The sequence below is a fragment of the Ammospiza caudacuta genome, chromosome 5, assembly GCF_027887145.1.
Source record: "Ammospiza caudacuta isolate bAmmCau1 chromosome 5, bAmmCau1.pri, whole genome shotgun sequence".
Classification (NCBI taxonomy): Eukaryota; Metazoa; Chordata; class Aves; order Passeriformes; family Passerellidae; genus Ammospiza; species Ammospiza caudacuta.
Genome location: NC_080597.1, coordinates 16,827,976 through 16,855,393, shown reverse-complemented (window position 1 = coordinate 16,855,393; position 27,418 = coordinate 16,827,976). Strand labels below are relative to the sequence as shown.

At 39.3% G+C, this 27,418-nt stretch overlaps 1 protein-coding gene across 5 annotated transcripts in view; it reads right to left on the bottom strand.

The window, feature by feature from the left end:
* The window catches only part of MPPED1 (metallophosphoesterase domain containing 1), a 61,569-nt gene that overhangs the window by 23,793 nt on the left and 10,358 nt on the right, over positions 1–27,418 (bottom strand). For all 5 annotated transcript variants that reach the window (XM_058805860.1, XM_058805862.1, XM_058805858.1 and 2 more), the window contains 3 exons: positions 24,514–24,776; positions 19,363–19,544; positions 6,791–7,016 (listed from right to left, as the gene is read on the bottom strand). In XM_058805860.1, coding sequence (XP_058661843.1) covers positions 6,791–7,016; positions 19,363–19,544; positions 24,514–24,665 — 560 coding nt within the window. In that variant the 5' untranslated portion in view covers positions 24,666–24,776. The remainder of the gene's footprint in view (positions 1–6,790; positions 7,017–19,362; positions 19,545–24,513; positions 24,777–27,418) is intronic.

The window sequence follows — 27,418 nt, the reverse complement described above, 5'->3', positions numbered from 1 at the left end:
GACATGAGAACTAAGAATTGGAATGGTCACTTTGAGGCAGAAGTTTTTTCTGTGAATTCTGGGGAGTGAAACCCACAGTGTGACACCTTGAGCTGCTGCTGCTGCTGCTGCTGCTCTATATGGAAGCCACATTCCCAGCTTGGGAGGTTTATTATGTTAAATGAAGTCAATATATTATTTTAATACAGTTTCATTTTAATTGATGCTCACCTCAATGACTAAAAATTTGTACAAGGTCCCAGAAAGTAAACATTAGGTGATTCATCACTGGCAAAATGAAAGCATGTCTCTCTCATGAAATGAATCTATAAATCTTTGCTGATGGAAACTGAGCTCAGTGAGGAATGAAAAGCTGTTCTTGAAAAGATGGAGGAGGAAGGCACTGAAATGGAGACTTAGGCCTGGAGTCTGTGTGGAACCAAAATAGGGCTGCCTCAGTTTGGCCCTTTGCATGCTCTTTGAAACTGTTTTGATTACACATGGAAGTTACCAGCCTTTCTATGCAAAGTGCATGTGCACACGTGCACACACACACAGAAAGAAAAAAGAGAACATTTGACAAGAAGTCAAATAACAAAGTCACCTACTCTGTGATAAAACATAAATCAGACAAGAAAATATCAACTGAGATGCACAACTTGAGTAAGACCCTTGGCTGGAATAGTCCAGACAACTGCAGAACACCAAGAAAGGGACAACAGGTTGGAACCAAATTCCAGCTCTCCAGCCAAAGCGGGATGATGATTTGGAGATTAAGGTCCCTGTCAAGGCTGCTTTGGGATGATACTAATGCAACCTACATGCTGATGTTCTTTAAACTGGAAGGAATTAATCCATCTTCTCTGATGAAGCCAGAGCTCATGGGATGGGCCTCAGCCAGTTTGCTAAACTCAATAAAAACACGACTTGAACAGAAAGAAACTGCTTCCCACATACCTTAACTTTCTTCCCTCAGTTCCCAATTTTGGAAAAATAATGTGGTACCAGAGCTGTTGATCCATGTGTAAACATACCAGGCCAAATCTAATCAACGCTCCATTGGAGGGAACCTACAAAACCCCAGGAGTCCAACCCAGGCATCTGTCTCTGCAGGACAAATGGTCACAAATGCCTTTCCAGACTGACATTAATATTTGCTCTCACATCTTCCCTGACTGGGAAATTAAAAGTTACTGGAGTTCATAAGGCCTTTAACAAAAGAATGAAGGAGGAAATGAGAATACATAGACACTAGAAAAAAAAAATTTACTTCTGCAAAAAGAAAAATGAGGTTCTGTTTCACAAGAATAGATCTCTACAGAAAATTGAAGCCAAGTAGAAATGTACTCTGGATAGAGTCTGGAGGCAATCTCATCCAAAAGTGCTTCTTTAAGTTATCCAGACCAATACGTCATTTAGAATAATGAAACAGTCCTATGTTTGCAAGAGAGTTGTGATTGTCCCTTCCTTTCCCACATGGTGGAAAATGGAAAAAAAGTGCTGAAAGAGTTAACATGCTTTCCTGCCACCTTGCATGCCTGCTTGAAAGCAGGAGGACCAAAGTTTCTCCTGCAGCTGTATACATCTGCTTACAGCTATTATGGAAAGCTAGAAGATCTTCTCCTTCAAAAGAAATGCTACTTGCATTTCTTTTGCACCATCAAGTAAAATATGTACTCTTATTCTGTCACAAATGCACAATCATCCACTTCTTAACAGAAAGGCCACTCACCATTTTCCACCGGATCAGAACATACACACAGTCCTTTAGCAGATGCACATCTTTTCTACAAACCTCAGAGTCCTGTTCCCATGTCCATACAAAATTTCACATGCACCTTTATAGGCATTTGTTTTTTACAGGGCATTTCTGAATAAGAACTGTAAAATGATTGATATACAGTGGACTTGTTCAGCAAGCACAGCAGATCTTGTGCACTGAATGCATCAGGTCTTTTCAAGCAAACACAGTGTGTAATTGTGCGATTAAAATCTTTGGCAGTTACAGAAACAAGAGTGGATGGTATAGTCTATCTTCAAGCTGTGCCTAATACAAAAACTCTTACCTGCAACATAGTACTGGGAGGGAGTGATGAACTACAATAGAAGGCTGAAAATCTGTAACTCAAATACTCACTAATAAATTATTAGTATTTTTCCATTAATTATGACGTCATAGAGTTAATACCCTATCTGATAACAAAGAAAGCTGTCTGGTGACAAAGACCTTCTGCTTCAAGGGACCATCTACTGCTTGTAGTGAGTGTGAGAACAACAGCAAACTCCCTGTTGCAAGGCCTTTGTTGATACCTGCCCATTTCAGGTGTCTGCCTCACACACAGTTCTAGCTCCATAGTGGGATTGACAGAATCACAGAAAGATGGCTCAAAAAGGACTTCTGGAGATCTCCTGCCCAACCTACCACTCACTACCTCTCACCACCTCACCACCACTAGATCTGGTCAGCCATGACTGTCTAGCCAAGTCTTGGAAACACCTAAGGGAGTTTTCTCTGCCACTTCTCTGGTGTTCCTGCTGGCTGTATTTTTACTTCTATTACATGATTTTTTTTTTTTTTTTTTTTTTTGTTACTGAAAAATAAATGAAAACCCTCTAGAAAATGGCTTCATCCTTGGAAATCTTAACAGTCCCAAGTATATTATATAGAATTATTACACAGAATTATTTGAGTTATTCGATCTGCCAGTTTGTCTATCTTCATAACAGTTCAGAACAAAAGGGGAGTTTAAAAGTACTTTTCAACTAGAAGCTTTCCTTTTTACAGTAAATGTTATTGAAAAACTAAAGTCTTCTCTTTTACATTCACAGCAACTACAGCTGGTCTGTGAATATGTTCTGGCTATGCCCTGGGTTTTGCTGGGATGAAACCAGAGTGCATTTTCCTATGACTTGCTTTTGCAGAAATAAATCAGGGTGTCCAGCCTTTGTACTGAAGAAGAGCCAACAGCTCCCAGCATCTGAGCTGTACTGAAGGAAGTGCATTAAGAAGAGCAGTGCCAGCAGGTCAGGAGTGATCCTGCCCAGCCCTGTGTGGCACATCTGCAGAGCAGTGTCCAGTCCTGGGCTCCTCAGCACAGCAGGGACAGGGAGCTCCTGGATTGGGGCCAGTGGAGGCTGCAGAGATGATTCAGGGCCTGGAACATCTGTGGCAGGGAAAGGCTGAGGGAGCTGGGGCTGTCCAGCCAGGAGAGGAGCCCCAGCTGAGAGGGGCCCTCAGCCCTGGGTGTCCCTGTGTGCAGGGAGGGCTCCGAGCAGGGCCCAGGCTCTGCTCCAGGGCCCAGCAATGGCACCAGAGGAACGGGCAGGGACTGAGGCCAGGAGGTTCCACCTGGGCACGAGGCAGAACTTCTGTCCTGGGCAGTGACTGAGCACTGAACAGATTGAACAGAGAGGGTGTGGAGTCTCCTCACTGGGGATATTCCAGACCCCTCAGCACGCAATCCTGTGCCCTGTGCTGTGGGATGGTCCTGCTGGAGCAGGGAGGTGGGACCAGCTGCCCCACAGTGGTCCCTTCCAGCCTGAGCCATCCTGGGATTCTTTGAAGCACATTGCATTCTTACTGGTGCCCTGCTCATCCATCCAGATCTGGCAGCCAGCCCCATAAGCACTGCGAGAAGCATCATGCCCCTAGGCCAAACAGCTACCCATTGCAGTCAGCATTGCTCTGGATGCATTTAAAATCTTGGTATTACTGAGTTTCTCATGAAACTTCTAATGTTTTCACACTTCTCCTCCTTATCATCTATCCTGATAATCCACTGTCCAAGACATGGTTTTTGCAAGCGCTAATTCCTAAGTAGCTGCTTTTGTGCATTGCAAGTGGCATTTCAAAATGGCTGCTCCCTGCTCAATGATAATACTTGTGTAATTAACAATTAAGACAGTTAAATTTTTTTTAGTGAGTAGAGGCCCAATCTGGCACTTGAATTCTTGCCCTTGGAGCCCAGGAGAGTTAGAGCATTGGTTTCTGAGACAAAACACTGTCCCATTTCTTCTGTGCAATTAAAAATAACCACTTGGTTTTAGATAGAAGACAAATACCAAGTGCTATTAAAAATATTTAACCACACACAAGTGGTACATATTTAAAAGACCTTAGAGACTGGCGTGTTATACAAACCAATCAAGCTCTCATGGTTTAATTTGCAACTAAAACATTTTAAATAGAAGTTAATCTAATGTGTACAGGTTATTTATACAAATGCAGATGGCTACAGGTAAATGACACTAAGTTAATGCTGCTTGGCTTTCATTCAGACCTTACTCCAGTGTTCTCAAAGTACTTTGCAACTATTGATCAACATGTTTTATGAATGAGGGAAATCTCTAGCTTCTAATTATTTCTACAAAAGGTGATGTAAAGACAGAAGGTCAGTGCTGCAACTAGAAATGTAAAGTTTAAGTGCATATTTTTAAAGCAGAAAAAGAAAATTATTTTAGGATATTAGACAAGCAACTGCATGAAATTTGACTTTCTTATGGAGTTCTGAGACCTTAAATTGTGAGGTTTTGACTATGTTGATAAATATTTTCTAGTGGACAAGCTTTTTAATGCTAGTTCAAAAAAATATTCACTATGTAAAGTTCAGCAAATTTCTGTATCTTTTTAGAGATTACATTACTATGATGTAGAAAGAAACTGAGATTGATTTCCCAGAGAGGATATGACAAACCTCTCCTTTTAGGGCAAACAAAGTATAGCAACAGAAACACCAAAGAACAGTGGTGCTCACTAGGCACAGGAGTGTACCACAGCCTGGAATCCAGCAGCAGCTAGTCAAACCCCACACAAGAACTGTTTGCCTTCCCAGGCTTTCTGACTGGTAACCTGGCTGATGGGACTCTGCATCTGCTGCCCTGACAGATTGATGAAGGGCTGTTATTACTACTGTTGATGTTTCCACTGGACACGTCATCAATTGGTGTGGAAACTTCATTCTGCCTTGCTGAATAGCGAGCAAAAAAGCTCAGTGTGGCTGAAAGACTTTCATCAAGACTCTCTCCCAGACGGAGAATGCAAATATCTTCAAGAGACCTCGCAACACTCAACTTCCTGGACCATAAAGGGGTGGGAGATGATTTAGCAGCATTGTAAAACATGGAGTGTGGAAGTGTAGCCATGACCTGGAGTTGCAGAAGAGATGGAAAGCGTTGTTTTTATTTGAAGGATAGATCATGGCAGATAGGTCAGGCAGCTTGTGCAGAGTGACAGGATTTGTCACAAAGGGAATGTGGTAGAGCTGATTTTACAGAAACATTATTTATGGGTTAGTGGGTGGACTAAAGGTTTTCTCAACAGGTTTTTGCAGATCTAATCACACACAGAAAGTTCAAGTGGTTCTCTTTAGCCTCTACATAGTGCTACTTTATAGACAGTATTTTGTTTTAATTTCATGTTTCTAGACTTCCATGCAACTTTTGGTACTTCACTGCCTAGAAAATTATTACTGACACTGGAAATATGGTGCCTGATTACCAACATTGCAAGGAAGACATGAGGTGGCCAGACATATTGCAAACAGAGCGTAATTACAGTATTTACAGTTCAACATCAAAATGGGAAAAGATGCCAAGTGGCATTTCTCAGAAGTTAATATTGGGACTGATACCATCTAACATCTTCCCAAATAATTTGGAAAATTAAGTAAAATGCACACTGACTGCATACATTGTACACACAAGAGGAAGATGAACTATAAAACAGCAGGTTGGTAGGTTTAAAAAAACCAGAAAGATCTGGAAGTCTGAAAGGGAGAAAGAGAAGGGTGCATTTAAGAGAGAAACTAATCTAGACAAATGTAGAATAATAAGCTCAGACAAAATTAACACCCATCTCAAGTAACCAAATGGGAAAAAGACAATTTTCACTAAAAAAGAAAAAAAATCCAAGAGATTTCACAGTTTATTCACACTGAAAATTCACATCAGGGTATATGCATCAGGTTTGACAACTTGTTTGCTACATTTCAGCCTGATGTGATGTTAAAAGGAAGAATAATATATTCCCTTAAAACCCTGCCTTTTAAAATACATTTTTACTTATTTTAAACATGTACCAAATGCTCACAAAAGATCCAATTTGATCGCCCATCAGCAGAAATAATAAACAGGAATGGGACATTAGTAAGTGACACAGAAGCAGCACATACAAGGAAGTCAGGAACCAAAGTCCATCTGCCTTCAATACTGTCAAGGGTTCTAAGTGATCACTATGCAGTAGAGCAAAATCCATGAAATATTAAGCTGCCACTGAGTTGTTGACTTTAGAAGCTCAGCTAGACCTTGAGGAAAGCTATTACTTTATAAAAGAAAGTAAGATTCTGAGGGATATGCAATAAAAGACCTTCAGAGTTGCTGAAATAAGCTTGCTGAATTAAGTGACTACTGTACACACTAATGAACCTCCAATACTTTCTGTAGGATAGAAATTGTCAAAAGAATGTACCCTTGCGATAAAATTAACCTGTAATTAAATAAATTCACCAAGGATAGAAAACATATTTTATGACACAGAAGCCCCCTGCATGGACTTTAAACAACTGTTCCTGGCTGAGAGTTTGAAAAGCACACCATCTTTTTTTCCCATCATTATTTGGTTAACCATACCCACAGTACAGTACATTATTTTGTCACAGAAATGATTCATTACAAGAAAATATAAAAACTTTATCAAAGTGAGTGTTACTTTTCTTCCTAACACAGCAATTCAAATACAGCTGATGCAGACAAAATGGCTGATGTGGTAGCAATCAACAATATTTTTTTTATGTATGCTTAAAAACCTGCTTACCAAGGGGAGCCATATATTCTGAATCCCCTCACCGTCACTTCAGAGTCTTGAAGATAGATGCAGTTTGTTAGAAGAGACTGTACATTTTCATAGCTCTCTGGCTTCAGCTTAGAAACAGAGGGGAAATAGTAAAAGTCCTGCTTGATTAAGTCAGCCATGAATTCCTGGTCAAAGGTCAATTCATGATTTCCTGCTATCACAATCTTGTACTCATAGGGCAGGCTACCTAAAACAGTGAAAAACAAACAAATTACTTGTTTTATGAAAAATCTGATAAAAGCAAACAGATAGACAAAGTGTTATCGGTTCCTGTAATACGCTCACATATTTGAAACAATCAAGCCTACCCCTACTACATGTTATTGTAATTCCTGCTGATTTCAGGTAAATGACATTACTGTCTTTTTCATGGCACACTATGATTTAGCATGCTTAGCATTAATGTGTTGAAATTACTTTCAACTCATCAACCTTAAAAACCAGTCTGCAGACTTCTGCTCTACTATTTACTTCTAGTTAATTGCCATTTGTGCTGCAAGTATCATTTACTGTGACAGTGATGATAACTCTTTGACAGAAATTAGGGTTCAAAGAAGATCAGCCGTAATGCTTCATAAAATCATGTCAGCTCTCTTCTCCCAGAGCTGAGGTCTTTGTCAGCCTGTACTGACACTCAGAACTTGGGTCAGCCAGAGGGGTCTGTGCCCTGACATTAATATCAAGCCTTCAAGCAAGGCATGGACTCAGTTTGGCTGTCAAAAATCCACATCCCACAGTGAAATCTCACTCTTTGCCTCTATCCCATGGCTTTTTTCCTGCTCCATTTTCTCAGTGACTTCCTTAGCTCTGCAGACTATAATTTAAAGTGACTCATGTTCAAGAATATTTTACAACCCGTATTTAGTGAAAAACCTTAGAACAACCTCCTGATGAAGGCAAGAATATATATGCCCACACACGTGGGCTCTTCCTGAGAGCAGCACTGAAACAGAAACTTTTCACCTGACTCTGCATTTGGTTATTCACTGGATTCTGCCCCTGAGAGCTGGCATTGCCTGTCTCAAACAGCTCAGCACAAACCTCCTAAGCACATCTGGAAGAAACAAAGAGAGAAACTGTGCAAAGCTGCATTCATTAGCTTTGTTTCTGCACTGTTAATTTGCATCAGGATCAAGACGGTCAGAAGAGGAGATTGGGACCAGAAAGAAATATCTTACTGAAAATTAAACCCGCCTTGCGTAACAGCAATTTTTTGGGATTTTAATTTTAGAAATGCATTGCTGATAACTTAAAAATCCTTAGTGATGGCCCAAGCTTAACCTGGAGGCAGGCTATTTAGAGAACACAAAAAACCAGTTAATATGCAATGGCAAAAGTTGGCATGAGTAGGACTTCAGAATAAAATGCAACAGTGTGATTCAGAGCTATGGAAGCAGAAGACGCAACAGTGCTAGCCTAAGGGAGGTGACACAGGGCTGAACTTTGCCAGATGAAGACGTGGGTAATTCTGAAATACAAATTTCAGACACTTGGAACACCTGTATTAGGAAAGCTGATGGTACAGATTCCAGTCTTTCCTATGGACCAAATACATATATGTCTTTAGAATATTTACCAAAAACTCTTTTCAGATATTTATAATTACATGTTAAAGGTTCGAGATTCAATGATTTACCGGAAAGGCTTCTCTGTTTAGTTTCTGAAACACTTGGCATTTAGCAGATGTGTACTCCACCTGTACAAGCTTTCTAGGTGTGTACACACACACACAAGTTTAAAATGTTATTTATATGCTGCAACATGGGGCATCTTCAGGCCTTAAAGGAATAAAGAAATCCTGTATCCCACAATGTGGTTACCAGCTCCATTTCTGTTCTGTTCGGTAAATCTTTTCCAGCTCATCTGATCCATCCATCTAGCAGCCAAGAACCTGTATGAGCTGGTTATAGTTGTTGCTTTCACTAATGTATTTATGTCATGTTGCTGTCTGTGGTTGTTACTTAGGCAAATTAGCAAATTACTCTAAATGTACAGTTACATTTATTATAGTGGCGGCCAGAGGCACTGCTGTAGTTACAGGTCTGTCAGCTTTTCAATTAACAACTGTGTTTTTGATGAGTATGCATCTCAGTTGTTTGTTTTACTCTTTCATTCCACACCAGGCTTTGGTAAAATTATTTTCTTTTCTTTGTCTCCTTAACTACTTTTTACCTTTCAAATCTTAATTTTTTTACTAACAGGGTACTTTCTGCTGCTTATTCATAGATTTAGCAATGTTTTGTTCAAACTTTGCTCCTTGGAATACTTTAGAATGTGCTTTGCTTTATACTCCGAGGGCTCATGAATTACAAAGTCAGACTTAGGTATAAATCTTTGAAATCTTGTTCCTGCCTAGGCACTGCTGCTGTGAAGTTATGTGTAAAGAACAGATTTCTGCACAAGTTGTAGCCCTGGCTTCCTTGGCTAGGAGCAGGACATCCCCAAGGGCACATAATCTTAGAGCTGTTGTATGGCTGTGTTCCTATGTACAGCCCTAGAACAAACACTTTCCATTTTTTATCCCAACAGCTCTTGATCATATATAATTCAAATGCTTCCACGTTCATCAGTTATTCCCACAGCTGCACCCAGGATGGAGTAACTGCACTCAAAAAGACTCTGCAGGGAGTCTTTGTGGCCGTGACACCCTGGCTGTGTTAATCACCATGCTGAGTTTTCAGAAACCAGCTGAACAATGGAAGTGATCTTTCTCCACCATGTGGCACTTGTGAGACCTCCTTTGGAGTGTGGGGTCCTATCTGGGCTCTTTGGTGACACAAAAGTCCCTGAGAAACTGAGGCAAGCCCATCAGAGAGCAGCCAAGGTGGTTGGGATGAGAGGAAAGACTGAGATCTGAGGCTGTTCAGACCCAGAGAAGGTGCAGGGTAGACCCTGCTGCTGGTCTGCAACCACCTGAGCCTGGGTAAATGCAAGAGCAAGTCCTTCTTAGAGATGCATGGCAAACAGCAACAGGCACAAGTGACAACATGCTACAAGGAAAGAATTTTACCATGAGGATGGTAAAAAAGTGAAGTAGGTGCCCTGAGCAGCTGGGAAATCTCCTCCCTCAAAGGCACTCAGAGTTCACCAGGCCAAGGTTCTGATCTCTAACCATGCCTGCTTTGAGGAAAAAGTTAAACTCAATATCCTCCAAAGGTCCCTTCCATCCTCCCTGATTCTCTAGACTCCTGTCAAGCCACACTGAAAACAAACCAGAATTTTAAAGAACCTGCAATGCTAAAACAAATCCAAACCGAATTTTGTGTTTTGATTGTAATGGAACAAGTCTATGGCAGACGGGCAATTTGACAAGACTAGAGAGTATGTTCCATTAACTCTGGTGTAAGTTTCTCATCTATCCATCTAGCAGATGAGTAGGACTAAATCCCCAACTGATAACCAATTAACATTTGATTCTAGCATATGGCTTTGCTGGTGGGCAGGTAGCAAAGCAGTATTAATACAGAAGCTCTGTGTATACAATGATATTAAAGAAAAATTATGGCTGTCACAGGAATCCTGCACACATATCCAGGACAAAATTAATTCCCCAGAAAAAAATAAGGCAGGAAGCATGTAAGAAACAGATCTGCCCTTCAGGAGTGCCAAGAAACACATGCAAGAACATATGCTATGGGAGTCAAAGATGTAATTTCAAACAAAGAAAAAAAAGAAGAAAAGTTATGAATTTGGGGGAAGTTACATTTTTTGTCTGATCTCTTCTCTTGACCAGCCAAAACAAGGCAAGTGTTTTTGTCCAAAGTCCAGGGATCCTTCTGTTCTTGGCACCTGAGAAGATTCTGCTAAAATATGCCTCTAATCTGGTCATAAACTGCAACTAGAATCGGTTGGAAAAATTTTACCTAAATATTTTTTCTGTATTAAAATGCCACTTGGATGGAATGGGTTATATTTGGAAATTCACACAGTCTTTCTGACATTACCAAGGAAAAAAAAATTAAGCAAAATGTCCATTTAAAATATTTTGGGGTGAATAAAAATTTCATTTCTAGGCAACATTTTTTTATTTTTCCCTAAAATAAGTGTTCGGGTTTTTAACTCTCATAATGTTTAATTTGCAAGAAACTAAAATTATTTTCCTCCATAATCAACCTATATCCACTTCATCCTATTTGGATTTGGAATGAAACATTTACAAATCAAAATCCTATCAGAAACACACTGGCTCAGATTCAGCCCTGGGCTTCTGAGCTTTCTCTTTCAGGCCACATTCAACTTTTGCCTTCTGCCAATTTGGAATGGGGCTCCAAGCCACCATCCACCTCTGTCAGCCTCTGTCTTAATGTGGGATAAGAGATTTCTCCCATCCTTTTCCTTCTTCTCGGCTACATGACCCTTTATCTCTCCTGTCTTATTTTCCCCTTTCCATTTTGTAATCTCCCCTTATATGCAATAAAATGCTGGAGACACATTATCTTGCCCTTAATTTAGCAGTATTAGAAAAAGATATCTTTTTTCTTAGGGAAAATATGGAACTTCTGAAGTACAATGCTTTAGACTTCTGCCTATCTGAAACTGCCCAGCAGATTGAAAAGCCATTTACTATATAAAGATCTCAAAGGTAATTATGTTCCCTTGAATTTCCTGAAAGTGTCTAAGGTAAATAATTCCCAATCTGAAGGAGAGGTTTCAAAGAAATGAGGCAACTTGGAACCCACAGCAGATCTATAAGACAAGATCCAAGAAGTCAGGCAACAGTGGCTCTGCTCCCAGAACAACTCCTTACACAAAAACATCGGCCCTAAATTTCCTCCATCAATATAATTTCTTATAATGTGGGATTAGTTTACTGTCAACAAGCTCAGGTTATATTTAACTTATATATAGCCAGATGTGTTATCATCTTACAGACTTTTTCACTTCATCCATGGAGTTTTTGTCAGTTTACAGCAAAGCTTCCTCAGAAAGTTTCTTAGCCTTCATTTGTTCAGGATAAGAATATGACAGCAGTTCTGGTAATATAATATGTATAGGAACATATATATTTCTTCAGCTAGGAACATCTTTGTTTATTCCTTTCATTACTGCAGATTACTAATTAAGAAAATCAACCGAACATCTAATTTTTGCATGTTTATGCACCAATTACAGAATTATTGCAGCAATTTTTTACTTCCAAACTCCAGTAGGTTCTTTTTATGGTGAACATAATTTTTACAAAATAACTTGAAGTGCTGGGGAACCATTACTTGGACTACAGGCTGCATAATGCAGCCTGCTGAGCAACACTGTCTGTTTGCTATTTCTCTGCAGCTGAGTGTTCAAAGTGGAAGTCTGTGTTATTAAGGGTTCATCTTGTTCTATTATCAACCAAGTAAACCAGATCAACACTGCAAATAATCCAAGAGCAAACTCATGGTGTCCATAATCCAGGCTCCTCTTGTACCAAGTGGGGGATCTTTATCAACTTTGCACCTCCTCTGAAGCTCACGGTGGTTATCAGCTCCCAACTTTGCCGAGCTAAATGCAAACCTGGACAGGCAGATGTGTTTTGCTTCTTTCCCGGTATTTTGTACTGAGCAAAATTTTTAGTATTCATTAAAAGAAGTGACAATCACGTAAGTGCCCACTTAGTGCTTCTTCCCTCTCATTTCAACCTTTTAGAATACAGCAGTGAGTGATACAGTGGAAAGACTGCATAACTCTCTCAGATTGCTTTTTAGCATCTTTTTGACAGTTCTGTGTTTAAACACTGGTGCTGATGTCTGGGAAATTCACATTAACATACTTTTTGTATGGTGTGTAATCTGGAATAATACTGTAAATGAACACTCCCTCTGAAGTCATCTGTAACCTTCCAGCTCTATCCATTCTAGCATTGAAAAAGCCAGTAATTATACCAAACACTAAAACAGCAAACACATAAAACACTGCTCACATTGATAAAACAGGATTCCTTAAAAATAGACGAAGGCAAATCAAACTAAAAAAACACCTGATTATAATCCAACTTAGGCTCTTTGATATACTGTGCTTTATACCCACCCACACACATATAATTGGTCAAAATTACTTCTAAAGGAAAAGTGGCTTCCTTTTAGCCTGGTTTATTTAATTACCCTGCAATTATGCAGAACCAGCCCAATGCATAACTAGGCCATTAGAGTATCTGCACTGAATCAAGACAAAAGGTTACATGGATCTGCACCTTCTGTTCACCTGTGGTCTGTAAGAGATGTCTAAAAAATTGCACAACTGCAATGTCTGCCTGGACTGAACCTTCCTTTGATGTGTCCCCTCAGCTTATGGCACTTGATGGCTTGAAAATCACTGACTATGTAAGTCACAGTCCATTTTCATAACTCTGTTTGGGCGTTTTTTGCTTCCTGGGATAGTTATAATCTTAAATTTTCTGAGGAGATATAATTCCTACCACATCTTTTCTACCCCCTGAAATATTCTAGTTTTGGTTACAACTTGTATCTGGGGACCATGAAAAGGAAGGAGCTGGGAAAACAGAGTTAAAAAGTAACAATTAAAAAACGTTTTACACTTCCTACATGGATCTCTGTGCACACTGATACAGATTCCTATTCAGATCTTCAGATCCCACGGAGGTGCTTTCAGCATCTCCCACTTGTCACCTTCTGGAAGGGAAGACTACAAAGAGCCGTGTGTCATGTCAGCGTACGAGGTGCACAGCACTAATAATCATGTTTAATGTTTGTGTACAGTGCTGCACAATAGGTGTTCAAAGTGCTGTGCTGAGAATAATTAATCCTCCAACACATTCATGTAGTAGGTGGATCAAGCATCATTTTCACAATTTCACAAGGGGGAAAAATAAAGAGGCTGTCAAATCTGAAGATGACTAACTAGAATTTGGTTGCCTGTCTTCCTCAGGCTCTTTGAAATCTCTCTGCAATGACAGTTCACAGACTCACATCCCAGATCTTTTCAGTTCCAGTTCTGTGGTTGTTCACTTCTGGGCCACACTGCCTTCCTAAAGCTACCCTTGTCTGCTAGTCTGGGATAAGACTAGGTATTTTTATTCACTTGCTCATTTGAAGGGTCAGGGATCTTGGTGTTTATGAAACCTCAGACTCAGAATCCTGGAGTTTGGGTACTTTTCAATGCATGAGTGGAAGGAGGCAAGCTCAATATTAGTACAAAGTTCAAGACATCCCCCAGAAGCTCATGGGTTTGGAAGTTGGAAATGAAGGAACAATGCTTTAGCACCTATCACCTCTACAGCTTCTCATCACTAGCACAGGAAGTCTATGTGGAAAAAAGTTCCTTTGGATCATCTTCCCAATACAGGGATGCAACTTAAATATTCCTCACAGAAGCCAGTTTAATATTCTGAAGATCCTAGGACATCCTAACTCCCCAGAACTGGAGAAATACTGGGAGAGTGCATTGCAGTGCAATTTTCTGTGTCTGAGCCTTGGATGTATAAATGCATCAAGCCATCATACATTTAAGAACAGCAGTAAAAACCAACATTTGTTTTCAGTATGCCCAGTCTTTTAAAACTGACATCTGTTCTGAATCCCTGCACAGCTCAATGTTTTTCACTGCATTTCCAAAGCCATTATTTTGTAAATAGATAATTAATGCTTAAATACTTCTTTCAAGGGGTTTCTACATTAACATAAAAATAGTGTAATTATCGATGGTCAAAATGGCATGACTACAATATATAAATTCTAATTCCTTTTGCTGCTCTGAAGCTGATTTTTTCATCTTCAACATGGTTTTAATCTGGTTTAAATGTGAGTATTGCTGAACTTAAAAATATACCTGTTAAGAGAGGAAGAAAAATAATTACTATCATTTTGCAAAGCTGAGTAGTAAAGCAAAAGTAAAGCTAAGCCTAGTGACCACAAGTTTTTCTGAAGATCTTTTTTCAAAACCTTTAAAAAGTAGAGATGATATTTATTAACAAATCTCTGATTCTGTCTACAGAATCTAATACTACAAGTTTAGATCAAATACAATCTAATTCTAGAAACAGATAATGTTTTAGTAATGCTAATTATTACAATTGGTAGATATCTTCACTCTAAATTATTTTTTAGTCTGAAAAAAATCTCATCCTTTGTGCTGAGTTTTCCTAGGTCAACTTCTGAAATGCATGTCAAATAATGTAATCCTTTTTATTGTCTGTGTTTGTGTGTGTACAACATGTAATAATATTTTCAGGAAAATACTCTGAAGAGCTAATTCTTGTTTTCCATTACAACTGCAAGTCACTTTCTCTTTTTTTTATTTCCAATTTACCTTGAACTTGAGTCTTAAATAGAAAGTCTTAGAAATTGGAAAATCTCAAGCAAACACACTGAAACAATATATATTACACAATGTGTTAGTTTAAGTAATTTTCCCAATCCATGCACAGAAGAGAATTCTCAGAGAAAAGATGGAAGTATGTGTTGCAGCTTATACCACAGATCAGCTATTTAGTTAAATTTCCAGGAAAGTAACCCACAAGCTCAAAGTGACAGCGGGTCCTGGAGCATACACAATTTGGAAATTATATTACAGGCTTGAACAAAGGGAATTACATGAACAACTGACCCAAGCAGGCAATTTTCAGTGCCAACAATATAGGAGATAAAAAATAGAGATGGTTTTGGAGTCAGTATTTGATGAGTGTACTAAGGCAGGACATATGTCTTTGTATTTGTCCTACAACGTTTGATTGACATGCAGGTAAGGAAGGGAATAAATAACAAAACCCAAAATAATGAAAAAGCTGCAGATTATTTTTGCCTGTTTGAAATGTTATCATTAAAATATCCTGAACATGCTGGAAAATTAGCACACATTCAAAGTCATACCATGAATTCTTATAAATCATCAGAAAGTTTCCGTGGGTTCTTGGCCTCCAGTTCATTCCTACCATAAAACATACCTTGTACTTCATCTTATTCTGGTTCTCCAAAACTGAATTTTTAAATTTGGAAGAAAAATACAGTAAGAGAACAAACTAGATAAAAAAAGGAAAAAGTTGAGATATGGTAACAGGAGAAGGGTCTATTCAGAAAAAAGAGAAGGGAGGGCAATGAGCAGGTTGGCACTGTTTGTATGCTTTCTAAACTGACTATTCATTCCCTTAATTTCCTAAGTTACCCTGAAAAATGCCATCTCATTTCTTGTTGTTAAAAAGATTGTTTTGTTAAAAACAGAAAATCCACAAGACCAAAAAGGAAAAGAGAACTAGGAAATTTCATTGTGCAGGGAATAAATCTGTAGTGTTCTCAGAACATGTGCAGTTCTGGTCTCACTCTTTTTATAAGGATGTGGAACAAAGAGGTACAAAGAGTGACACAGATGATCAAAGGCATTTAAGGACTTCTGAACAATCTTCAGCCTGAAAAATATCTTAAGGGCAGATATGGAAAGAGCCTAAAAATTTTTAAGCAGAATAAAGAATGATAAATTTTTTCACTTGCCTCTTCCAGTATTAGGAAATACCAAATGAAACTAGTAGGTGACAGGTTCAGAACAAGCACAGTTCATCTCAACATCCCTGTTATGACAGCACAGGGATGAACTGTGCTTATTCTGGAACTCTGCTGCAAAACTGTGTCTGTGCTCAAACTTTGCACAGACCCAAAATGCAATTAAAAAACTCAGAGAAGAAAAATCTATATATTAAATTAAAAGTAATGCTGGACTGCCTACCAGAGAAGGCTGAGAAAATAAGCCCAGACAGTGATCACCAACATTTTATCTCTTCCACAGAATTAGACACCAAGCCAGCCCTAGTGAAACCTCAACTCTCTCCCTGAGAAAGGGCTTAGAGAAAAACACACGACAGAAAGCAATTAATCACCAGAAAGAACAAACTGAAATGAACTAGAGGGCTTTAGGGGTCAGAAGTATAAAACTTGGTGACTAAAGGGCTGCCAAAACAGAGCACCTGGGTACCAGCCCCAGGCAGGGACAATTCTGGGATCGTAAGCGCCGTTACTGAGCTGGTAGCGGCCTTCCTGGGAACCAGGGACAGTCAGAAAAAGAGAACAGATTTTAGGGGATGACTCATCCAGCCAATGTGCCTCTATTAGCACAACACTTGAGCATGTGCTTGATAGAACGATAAGGCCCATGGAAGTTAATGATGGTAATGTAAAATAAATTTTCCATCAGACAGGCACAGGAGTTTTGTGTAAAGCGCAAAGATAAAATCTGAACTTGCTGAAGGGCGAGTTCATCTGGAAAGATGCAACAGAGAGATCAGAGTGGCACAGACCCAAGAGGGTATGGCAGAACTGAAAACTGAAAGGTGGGAATCAGTGATGCACATAGAGACTTGGAGCAAAAGCAGGAGGAGGGTTTTATCTCGTGCTTGAGGGGAAGCTGAGATCAAGGGAAGCTGTACCAAACCTGGTGTTTATTGCAAGGTAAAAACAAAGTTGTAATCTAATGACAGCAGGAGACACAGATTAGACCAAGAAGTGGGAAAGCGAGCCCTGTACATGAAGGAATAAACAGGGAAATCTGGCAGCAGCAAGGAAGAATGCCACTGGAGGAAAAGTTGGTGCCAGAGTCTGTCAGTTACTTTCTCAAGAAACCAGTAAAATATTAAGGAAAAAGGAGAAGGTTGGATTAGCTGCAAAATTATGGAAGGTACTGGAAGCAGCTATCTAGAAAAATCAAAGCTGTTGGAGACTAACGCCTTCACAAAAAAATGGACAATCAGCAAAACCTTCTGAAATTCCTTCTCAATGGGGATGCTTTTAACCATTCTGCCATTTACTGCAGATTTTGTGAACACTCAGTATATTCAAGAGTTGATAAACTGGTTGATAAACAACCAAACAAAAACTCTATTAAAAATTTAAGTTAAATCTTTATTTTAAATTGCCAAGAAACTGAACAAAAACCTTTTAACTTGCTAACTTCCTGTATCTCAAATCTTTTGCTCTTGCAAAAATATAACTCCAACCACCAAGACCACCTTTTCCCAAGCGCACGCTACCATGAAATTGGAAGCATGCCTGAAAAGTCAGAAAATTAAGCCCTTTTTTTTGGAATAAAAATGATGAAGAGAACATCACAGAAATGCCTTGGGAAATCTTCCTACCATTCTGAGAGGATTTCAGCTTACAGACATCTTCAGAACACCGTACAGCTGTGACCAGCAGGGAGGCAGATGGAGAACTGGAGACAAAAACTCCAATTGCAGCAAGCAATGAGCACAGCCCCATCCTTGCTCACCAGCAATATCCCAAAGCACTTTTCTTCCCACACCAGCAGATAAATAAAATCAGGATTATTTAGAAGGGGTAACCATATGGTTTGAATAATTTGTAAATGCTATTTTCAGAACATTACTATAATACATGGTAAAGACCTACAAAATAGGGTCAAAACTTGCTGTTTTATAACCAACCTGTTCCATTTGGGTGCAGAGACAGAGTTGATGGCTCTATATCAATTATTCCACTTGCTGTTCCTACCTTCATAGTCACAGAAAAAACCAATTGTTCCATGTGGGGCATATTATTGGGTTCCTGAGCTCAAATAAATATTTATCAGCCTTACTAATAATTATTTGCTAGTAAATATTTGTTTAAATTGTGAAGTCCTGACTTTCCTTTTTAAATTCCATTTCAGCCTACATGCATCTGTCTGCTTTGTGCCTTCCTAGTGGATTGCTGCAATATGTAGCAAAAAAAAAAAAAAAGGAAAAAATGCAAAGATATCAACTATAAGAAAGAAAATCAACACAAAAACTTGAAATCTGTTACCCTTAAACTGTGTACTTTCTCTCTCCAACTCCTTCATTCCCTCTCACCTTTTTTTAATTAATGAAGCCCTAAAATCCAGAAGCCGCTTTTATTCTAAATTAAGGTATCTGCAATGCTGCAAGAACAGCACTGATGAGGGTTTTTGTCTGTATACAGTGCATGCTTTCCAATTTTAATTTATTTTTTTTTTAGCATATACAAAACATTGCAGAAGCACATGTAAATCATCACTCTCTTGCCCAGTGGAACAGAATTTCAGTTAGCAATGCCAAAAGTTGCCTACAGAAGGCATCTACATCTGGTCTGCTACATCCAAGGCAGCAACCACAGGCACGCAGGGTTTGCTTTGTTCAGAATTCATCTCTGTGGCGCAGCTGAGCCTCAGATATAAAAAAACCCTCAAACCTATGAGCCCTCTGGGGTTAAACAGAAAAATGTTTTCAGTCACAACAACTTTTTAGGGGAGGCAGCAAAGCTGTAACAATGTATGCAAGAGGTTTTATGCAAATCATTAAAGCCTCCTGACTTCAATTGTTGCTAACACCAAGAAGTTGCTTAATGTACACTTGAGAGTGTGAAGGCAGAACAGATGAATAGTCTCACAAATCCTATTTGCTCAGTTGGAAAAATGCAAAAATATTTGTTGAATCTAAGGAAAAAAATCTGATTCCCGCTCACTGCCATTCAAATTTAAAAGTCAAATTAATATTCATGATTTCTGAGTGTGTGATGGTTTTTAACTGGGAGGCAGAAGGGGCAGATACAATCAGTAAACAAATTTACTGTCGAATCCACACAGAATTCAATACCTACCTAGCCACTCGTTGAATTTTTTTACTTCACTAGGAAGCCCCAGCTCAGTAAAATCACCAGCATGTATTAGCACATCTCCATATGGCATTTGGATGGGATCAGTTCTTGAGTGAGTATCAGAAATACAGACAAATCGTGTGTATCCTGGAGGCTTCGGAGCGTCATGGGGCACTGGATCAACCCTGCAGGAAATGCATCATAACAAGGTTATAAAGTATTTACCTACTCAGTGTCTGCTTTGCAATTCTGACACTACTTTTTTACCTTTACAAAAGAGTAAACAGATTTCTAAATCTGTCTGATGGAAGGATTTGTTAAAACAAACCTAACACTAATGGGAGGTGTAAAAATTCTTGATGTTCACATCACAACATTTGCAGTATTTGTTGGGTAGATAGATTAATATAAAGAGATTAAGGAAAAGAGATTGGACTCTGGCAGTAACTCTGACACAAATACAAATAAATAAAAGGTATTGCCATTTTCAAAGGAAAAGTACTATCCCATTTCATTGTTTAAATATGATTACACTGTACACAGGAAAAAGATTTATTTTAGATACATAAATACATTTAGATGCTTTTTTTTCCCCTAATTATAACTTCTTTTCTGCAAGTTACTCAATTTGAGCAAATTTAATTAACACATTTTGGAGATATGTTTCAGTGTGTTAATGCAAAGCAACATTAAAACTCTCCTAACAGCTGTAAATGTATGTTAAAGACTGACTATTGTCAGGACAAAGTGATGACTTTCTGGGCTTAATTACACTAAATGAAATCAGATACTGTGAGGGGTGAGGCAGCACTGTTCAGAACCCAATCTCTACATTCAAAACTGAAGAAACTAGAAGATCTGACCCAGTTTGATGAGACTCATATTTTACAAGAGGAAGTCAGAGAACACCCCTCTGCCATAGAAGGAATACTTGTTTTCAAATCAATCTTTTTAACCTCAATCCATATTTTGTTTGAATACATAGAAGCAAATCTATCTATATGCAGCTATACTGTATCTGCTACTCCAGTTAGGGAATTCTGGTGGAAAAAAATAAAAAAGCAAGAGATGCAAGAGTTACATCAATGTCACTAGAAATCAGAGAGATATACAGAAATGTTATGAACTATTTTACTTTTACAACATTTCTTTTGAAAGGGCAAATAAAATTAGTTTTGTTCCCTGTTGCAGTATACAGTACATATTTCTATCCCTTGCTGGTTGTGCTTTAATTCAGGAGCTTACTTTTACATAAACAAACTCAGGGGAAAAAATTACAGAGATATTTTCTTTTAATAATACTACTTCTGTTTACTAGGTAAATTTTCAAAAAGCATTTTAGAGCTTAAAAGGTGTAAGATAATAATCTTTAATCACTCAACCTTTTCTCTGTGTCAAAAAATCTATGAAATTCATAGGCAGATAAACTGAGGTGGTTTTGACAACTTCCCAGGATAAGTGATAGGGTGAGGAACAAATCTAAAACACTGAAACCTTGTTAAATACAGAAAAAGTTCTTAGCATTTTCTACAATGTAACTAGAAAACCAGAGTATGAACCAATTATTTTGTTTCTTTGCCACATAGGAAGAAGAAATACTGGGGTTTTTATAGCAAAACTGGAGGAGCAGCCTTTTTGTACAAACACCTTAAGGCTGTCTTTCTGAAGTTCAGGTTTTAAGCAGAAAGTAGTTGAGTATGAGCTGAGGGGTAAACCCAGCTGTGATCAAATCCTACCTGATGAACTACATGCCAGGGGCATGTGTAAGCAGGGATGCAGTGGAAACTCCAAAATTTGGGTGGCAAAAAGTGCAGTGCTGGGACTCCAAGCAGCTGGAAACACCTTGTGTAGGGCATGTGGGGAAGGGCAGATGAATGAAAAGAGTTGAGATGTTAAAAATGCCTCTGTTTTGGAGGAGGAGAGAGCTGCACAGGGCAGGCTCCAGGGGAGGCAGCAGGAGTGCAGAGGAATGTGGGTGGTGAATGGTGGGGCTCCAACTGGGAGGTGAGGATTTGCCCTCAGGTGGGAGCTGGGTGAAGGATGGTGCAGTCAGTTCACAAAATGAACCAGGAAGGTTGGATAAAAATGATGAGGGGCTGACCTTGGCTATCACTGTAGCTGTTCAAGCTAAAAGGATTAAACACCAGCGCAGTAAACTGAATTACTGCTCTCCCTGCCCAACACTTCCCAAAGTGAGTTACAGATGGCATTACTGAGCCAGCTTTAAATCATGGATACTGCCTTGGCAAACAGAAGGATATGGACTGGTCCAAAACACTGCTCTTTGACTTTTCATGCTAGGGTAGCCTTTAAAGCAGGTACAGCTTCTCTTTCAGAAATCTTTTAAAGCTCAGCACAGCAGCGAGCCGGGTGCTAGGGAGTGTTTCACATAGGAGGCTGTGTGGAAAGAACAGCAGACTTACCATGGCAACCCCATGCAGCACATAATGCACATGCTTTGGATGGGGATGGGGAAGGTGTGGACAGCATTTTCCTGGTTGCTGAGGTATGTGTAACTTTTAAATTCTCTGCAATAGGCCAGAGAATTTTCGTGGGGAAAAGGCATCAATATAAAAAAAGCCACCCAAATAAATGAGATGCAGATTTCTCATGTTGAAGTGATATGCATGCACTGAGACCATATATAGGTAAAAGCATATGTCAAGTTTCACAAACTCATCTAAGTTGTATTACTGGAAATAATTTCTGAAGGCTCAATCCCCATATTCTTGTGTAACGCATTCCCACAGCAGCTGTCACACCAACACCCAATGCACAGCTTGCAGCATGAGCAGAGGAATACAGATCTGCTGATTATTTTTGTGCAAATGCTTTTGTTTTTCTTTAGATCAGAAGGAAAACTTGCAGAGAAACAGAAAAGTGAAGTTGGAACATCTCAGAGCAAAAACACTTCTAGAGGTTAGTTTATACACTAGATTTCAGTACTTCAGGAAGGAGTGACACAGGCACTTTCCAGAAATGACTGATGGACTTGAAAACACTGGCAGAATTTACCATCCTCCTTGTCAGAGGCAATCCAGTCATTTCACAAGCACAGGGATGCCAGACTACGACAGGTCTAGAAAGGGCTGTCAGCATGTTCTGGGAGCTAAAACATCAAATAAGAAATTCAAACCTGCATAGAGGACCAAGGAAGAGCAGAAGAAAAAGAGCATACAACCCTCTGCTCCCCCTCATCCGTGGTTAAAGTAGTTTACTGAGAGTTCAGATGTTAACAGGTCTGTGTGAAATGTTGCTGATTGTCTGCCACATCACTAATGGAAGTATTTTGAACCACGAACAAAGCCTTCACCTCCCTGAAGGACAAAACTTGCATGCACAGAAGCAGGGCTAGGATTTCACCCACAACAATCATGTGAATAAAAGGTGCTTTTGTCACCCTTTTTATGTCTACTTTTCCCTTCTTTGTTACTATTCTGTTCACTGGTAGGAAGAAAAAGCAATCCTGCTGGTATTCAGAAACATTATTTACTATTTCTGTACAAAGAGAAAGCATAGGTCAGATTGTGGTACCTGTTTCAATTGATTTGGCCTGTTTTTCTATTTGCACAAGCTTCTTCAATAGTATTAATCATTCATGAGAGATTGCTAAACTCTTCTGAGAAACTATTTTCTAAGGATATCTAATTTTCAACTCCTTGCTTGGGTGCTGGGTTTCGATCATGTAGTTGACTGCCTAAGCCTCCAGTACCATGATTTCTTACTGGTTAGAAGTTTAAGCAGCATATTGTTGAGAGCCAAGTGAATACTAATAAATAACTTATTTTCAGTCCAGTGAAAAACATTTAGCTTTTAAGATCAGGAAACAGACTTCTGAGTGTCCAGGAGCTGTCTGAATATTCACAAAGAATAGCTAAGCCTCAACAAATCAGGCAACCTGCATTTGGCATTTTCATTTGTAAAAGTATTTCAGAACCCACATTTGTTTGTTTGTACTTTTTCTACCATTTGCCAGCTCTATAAACAAAAGATGTTTCCCAGTGCTAACACTCAACTCATTTTACTGTTTGCATTTCAGTAGGATCTAAAAAACCCCAACACAGACCATAATATACTGCCCCCAAAAACCGTGTTTGCTCACCATCTTGATATATATGTTAGTCATCAGATTTTTTTATATAATGTAATTTATGCCAAAAAAGCATTCACTAAATAGACACACAGCATTCTACCAGTCACAAGTGCTGAGTTTTTTAACTGCAGAAATCATGACCTACACTTTTAAGTTATCAAATCATATTAAATACGCAAAATGTAAATCAGGTGACTATTTGTTCAGTCTTCCTAAAGGAAAAGGAAGACTGAACAAACATTTTTTTAATTAAAAAATTAAAACCAGCCATGTGATCTAAAGATAAGGCTGCTTCTCTCTTTAATATACACAATAAAATGGTACAGACATTTTCATTACCTATAAAAATATTTTACAGTAGAATTTTATACTTAATTTATTTGTAATAGCTTTACTGTTTTGCTCTTCCTTCTGGCTTTAAACTTTATGGCAGGTTTCATTTTGTAATTATAATTCTCCACTTTACGTTACAAGTAAATCATCTAGAGCAGTTAATTTTACTGATGTTGTCATTATATAAGAAGTCAGAAACAAACACATTATTTTAATTACTCTTTAAGCACTTGGCACTTTTGGAAAGTAAGTTTTCGGATGGGTGCCCACAGTATTTTATGTATTTATATCATTTTTCCCTTGTATGCAGCTGTAATATAACTAACCAAACAGAATGTGTGCTGTACAGATCCAGGCTTGGTATGTTCAGCAACCACGTACATCATTATGCAAGTGCACAAAGCAAACAAACATTAGTTATTAAGATTGCAGAAAGTATCATCCTTGTATCATCTCGTGTTTTATTGCCATCACTTGTTTTTTATTTCTCTTTTCAATACCTAAGTACTATGTATTACACTTACACCAGTGAGAGAATCTTTCTCCCATCTTTTAACAAAGTACTTTTCAAATGGCCTGATTTCTTGTCATTATAGTAAATATTATTAGAAAGGCGGCAAAACAGCGTTCCTTGAATTCTTTGTGACTGGTCCGTGGAATACCACATCGACAAGGCAATAACCATTCCGAAGGCTGTGCCGGAGCAATAACAGCACTATAATACTTACATTTGCACATGCGGGGGCTGGAAGCGTCCCTGGTTAATGTTGTAGAACGTGAAAGCCTGTGTGGGGTTGGAGCTGTACTCATCCACCTCGATGATGAGCCGGCTGTGCTGGTGCCTCCTGGCCGCCATGATGTGGGACTGGGCGAAGGCCATGTCTGCGCGCGGGCCCGGCGCCCTCAGGCCGCCATCTCTGCTATCTGCCTGCTGCGGGGGCCAGCAGCATGGCAGCCCCCGGCCCGGCCAGCACGCTGCCCTCGCAAACACCTGCGGCACAGGGAGACACGCAGCGTCACTGTCGGCACTTCCTCTGCCACGAGGGCTCTGTGGAATGGGAGGGGAAGGCGAGGGACAGAGACAGACTGCTCAAAGTACACAAACTTCTCTAGTCAGCAACCTGGTGAACGTGCTTTACTAGGGGTGGGAAGCACGGAGTAAAAGTAAACTCACTACGCTTAGAAATGTATAAAAACGACTTTGTGAGAGCTGTCTCTCCGTGATGCACAGAGGAGAGGAGCCATAGTAGCCCCCTGTAGCACCCAATGCTGTTAGCCTGGTTCAGCACCAATTTGATCCTTGCTTGAGGCCTTTTTGCAATTGTATTTTAATTATGGAATAAATTCTCCTTATTAATCAAATTGGCTCGTTCATTTATAACAAGAATATAGCTCAAGTGTTTCAGACTTTCAATCCAAACCCAAAAGATAAGACCAAGCCACATCAAATCACAATATTTTTCCAATACAATCATTCACATTCTTTTTTTTTTTCATAGAACTGATGAAGTTTTATTCCCCATCCTCCCTCAGAAAACCCCCACCAAACCTGAAATGGAATACATGACTATGCACACCACTCAAATGCAAGTAAATTGAACTAGTTTAACTAAATTTTCCCAAACTCTCTGACATTAGAGAGAAGCATTGCAAATGCCTGTTCTTTACATCAACAGAAGAGTGAATGGCTTTCTGTGCACTCAATCCTGGTTTTATAGCATCACTGAAGGAACTCCTTGAGGAGCACACAACTCCTTGAGTAAAGGACATATATAGGAAGGGCTCCCCTCTTCAAATAATTTCCAGTCAGTACTAGCCCAGCATTCTGAATTCACAGGAAAACAGAGTGATTCCAAGGGTAACACACAGTTAAAAGTTACTAAATATTAAAAAAATGTAAAATCCCTGCACGTTTTATGTTTGGGAATAATTTTTTCCCTGAAGGTTATGCAAGTCTAGAACAGCAGTACTAAAAATGGGTAGGGGAAGAACAATGTGAAACCAACTGGAATGCAAAGAGTATCCCCTAGAAACAGCAGAAAGTAATTTAAATGTGAATTTTACTCTTATTTCCCAGTTTTAATAAAAAATGGATTATAAGCTATAAAGGTGGGTATTTTTACAGTATAACTTTGCATCTTTTTTACAAGTTGTCTGACTTAAATATTGACTTTCATGCAAGCAGGGGCTATTTTCTTCTAGGGAATACAAGCAATCTGATTCAAAGACATATTTCATGAAAAGCCATGCTAGAGTGCAACAATTCACTTAATATGCAGAGTTTTGGAGAGCAGGACTAGAAATATTTTCTGTGACCAAGCTGATGTGCCTTTCTGCCATTCTGAAGGGACCACTGCCGAGAGTGATGGATGAGGGAGGCCTTCACAGTCACTCAGATTTTTAAAGCTATTTACAAGTACTTAGGTCCAATTCAGTTTAGTGGCAGTAAAGCACTTAAGCATCTTTAAAAATCTGGGCTGCAGCCCTCTGCTTAACTACCGCAGATGTTAAGTGCTCCAAGAAGTGGCAGAGTATTTTTCTTTGGCAAAATCTTGTTCTCAGGAAGCTGAAATGAAAGATTCAGCTTGGTTTTTGTTACTGGCTGAATGGCTGTAAGATGATGACAACTTGCTGTCACTAACAAGCCACAGCGAAACAGCCTCAGAATAAAGGAGCAGATTCCTACATGCCCTCCCCTGGAACGGCGTGGCAAGGAAATGCTAGAATAACAACAAAGAAAATTTGGGATTTCAAACAGTCTCAGATGCTGAGTTTAGGCTGTAGAAGAAGCAGCAGCACAAAGGAATGTGCCAGAGCAGGGGGAGGGAAGGGAGGCACGATCCTTGTAAGAATAATCAAGTATAAATTGCTGCATTTAGGAAATAAGAAATTATGACAGCAGATGTGAAGAACCTTCCCTAAGGAGCTTCCTGTATTAAATGATGCATTTGTAAAGAAGTTTGAATAGTCAAGGTCAGAGATTTTACAGGGGGCAAACTGTTCTAAGTGAACCTACTTCTGTTTGAAAGAAATTATTAGAACTGGTGACCTCTAGAAATATTCTCCAGTAAGAGAAATAATTTGATTCCACACCTTCACATAAGGATTTCAAACTACCTGAAAAACACAGCCTTTTTTTTACAATTTGGGGATTGTGCCCACTTTACACACAACTGAACTGGGGTTTCAAAGGAGTTAAGGCACTGCCTTAGGGACCTAGAATCTCCCTTTAGCCTTGGGAAGCTCTCAGGAGCTCACAGCAGCTGAGGAAACAGCTTCTGTCAGTTTCCTCTTTGGCTTCTGTCCTTTACAGCTTGTCACAAGTCAGATGTCAAGTGTGCTGCAGAAACAGCAGATAAACCTCTATGTACCCCAGTATCCACCCTTTGGCTCTCTTCCCCTTTCTGGGTTAGTGGAATGGCACATACCAACACAATTTACCTCAAAAGACGAATTTGTTTGGGAACAGAAATGCATCCAGTACACCACTCGACACACCCTTAGTGCTGAAGAGCTCTTTTAAGCAGGGAATCCACCTTTGCCCATGGAGAGTGAGTGAACCACACACCATTTGGCCAGCCTGAGAGAATGGCAGCAAACACCCAGCAAAAAATTCATCCTATGTACAGGTGA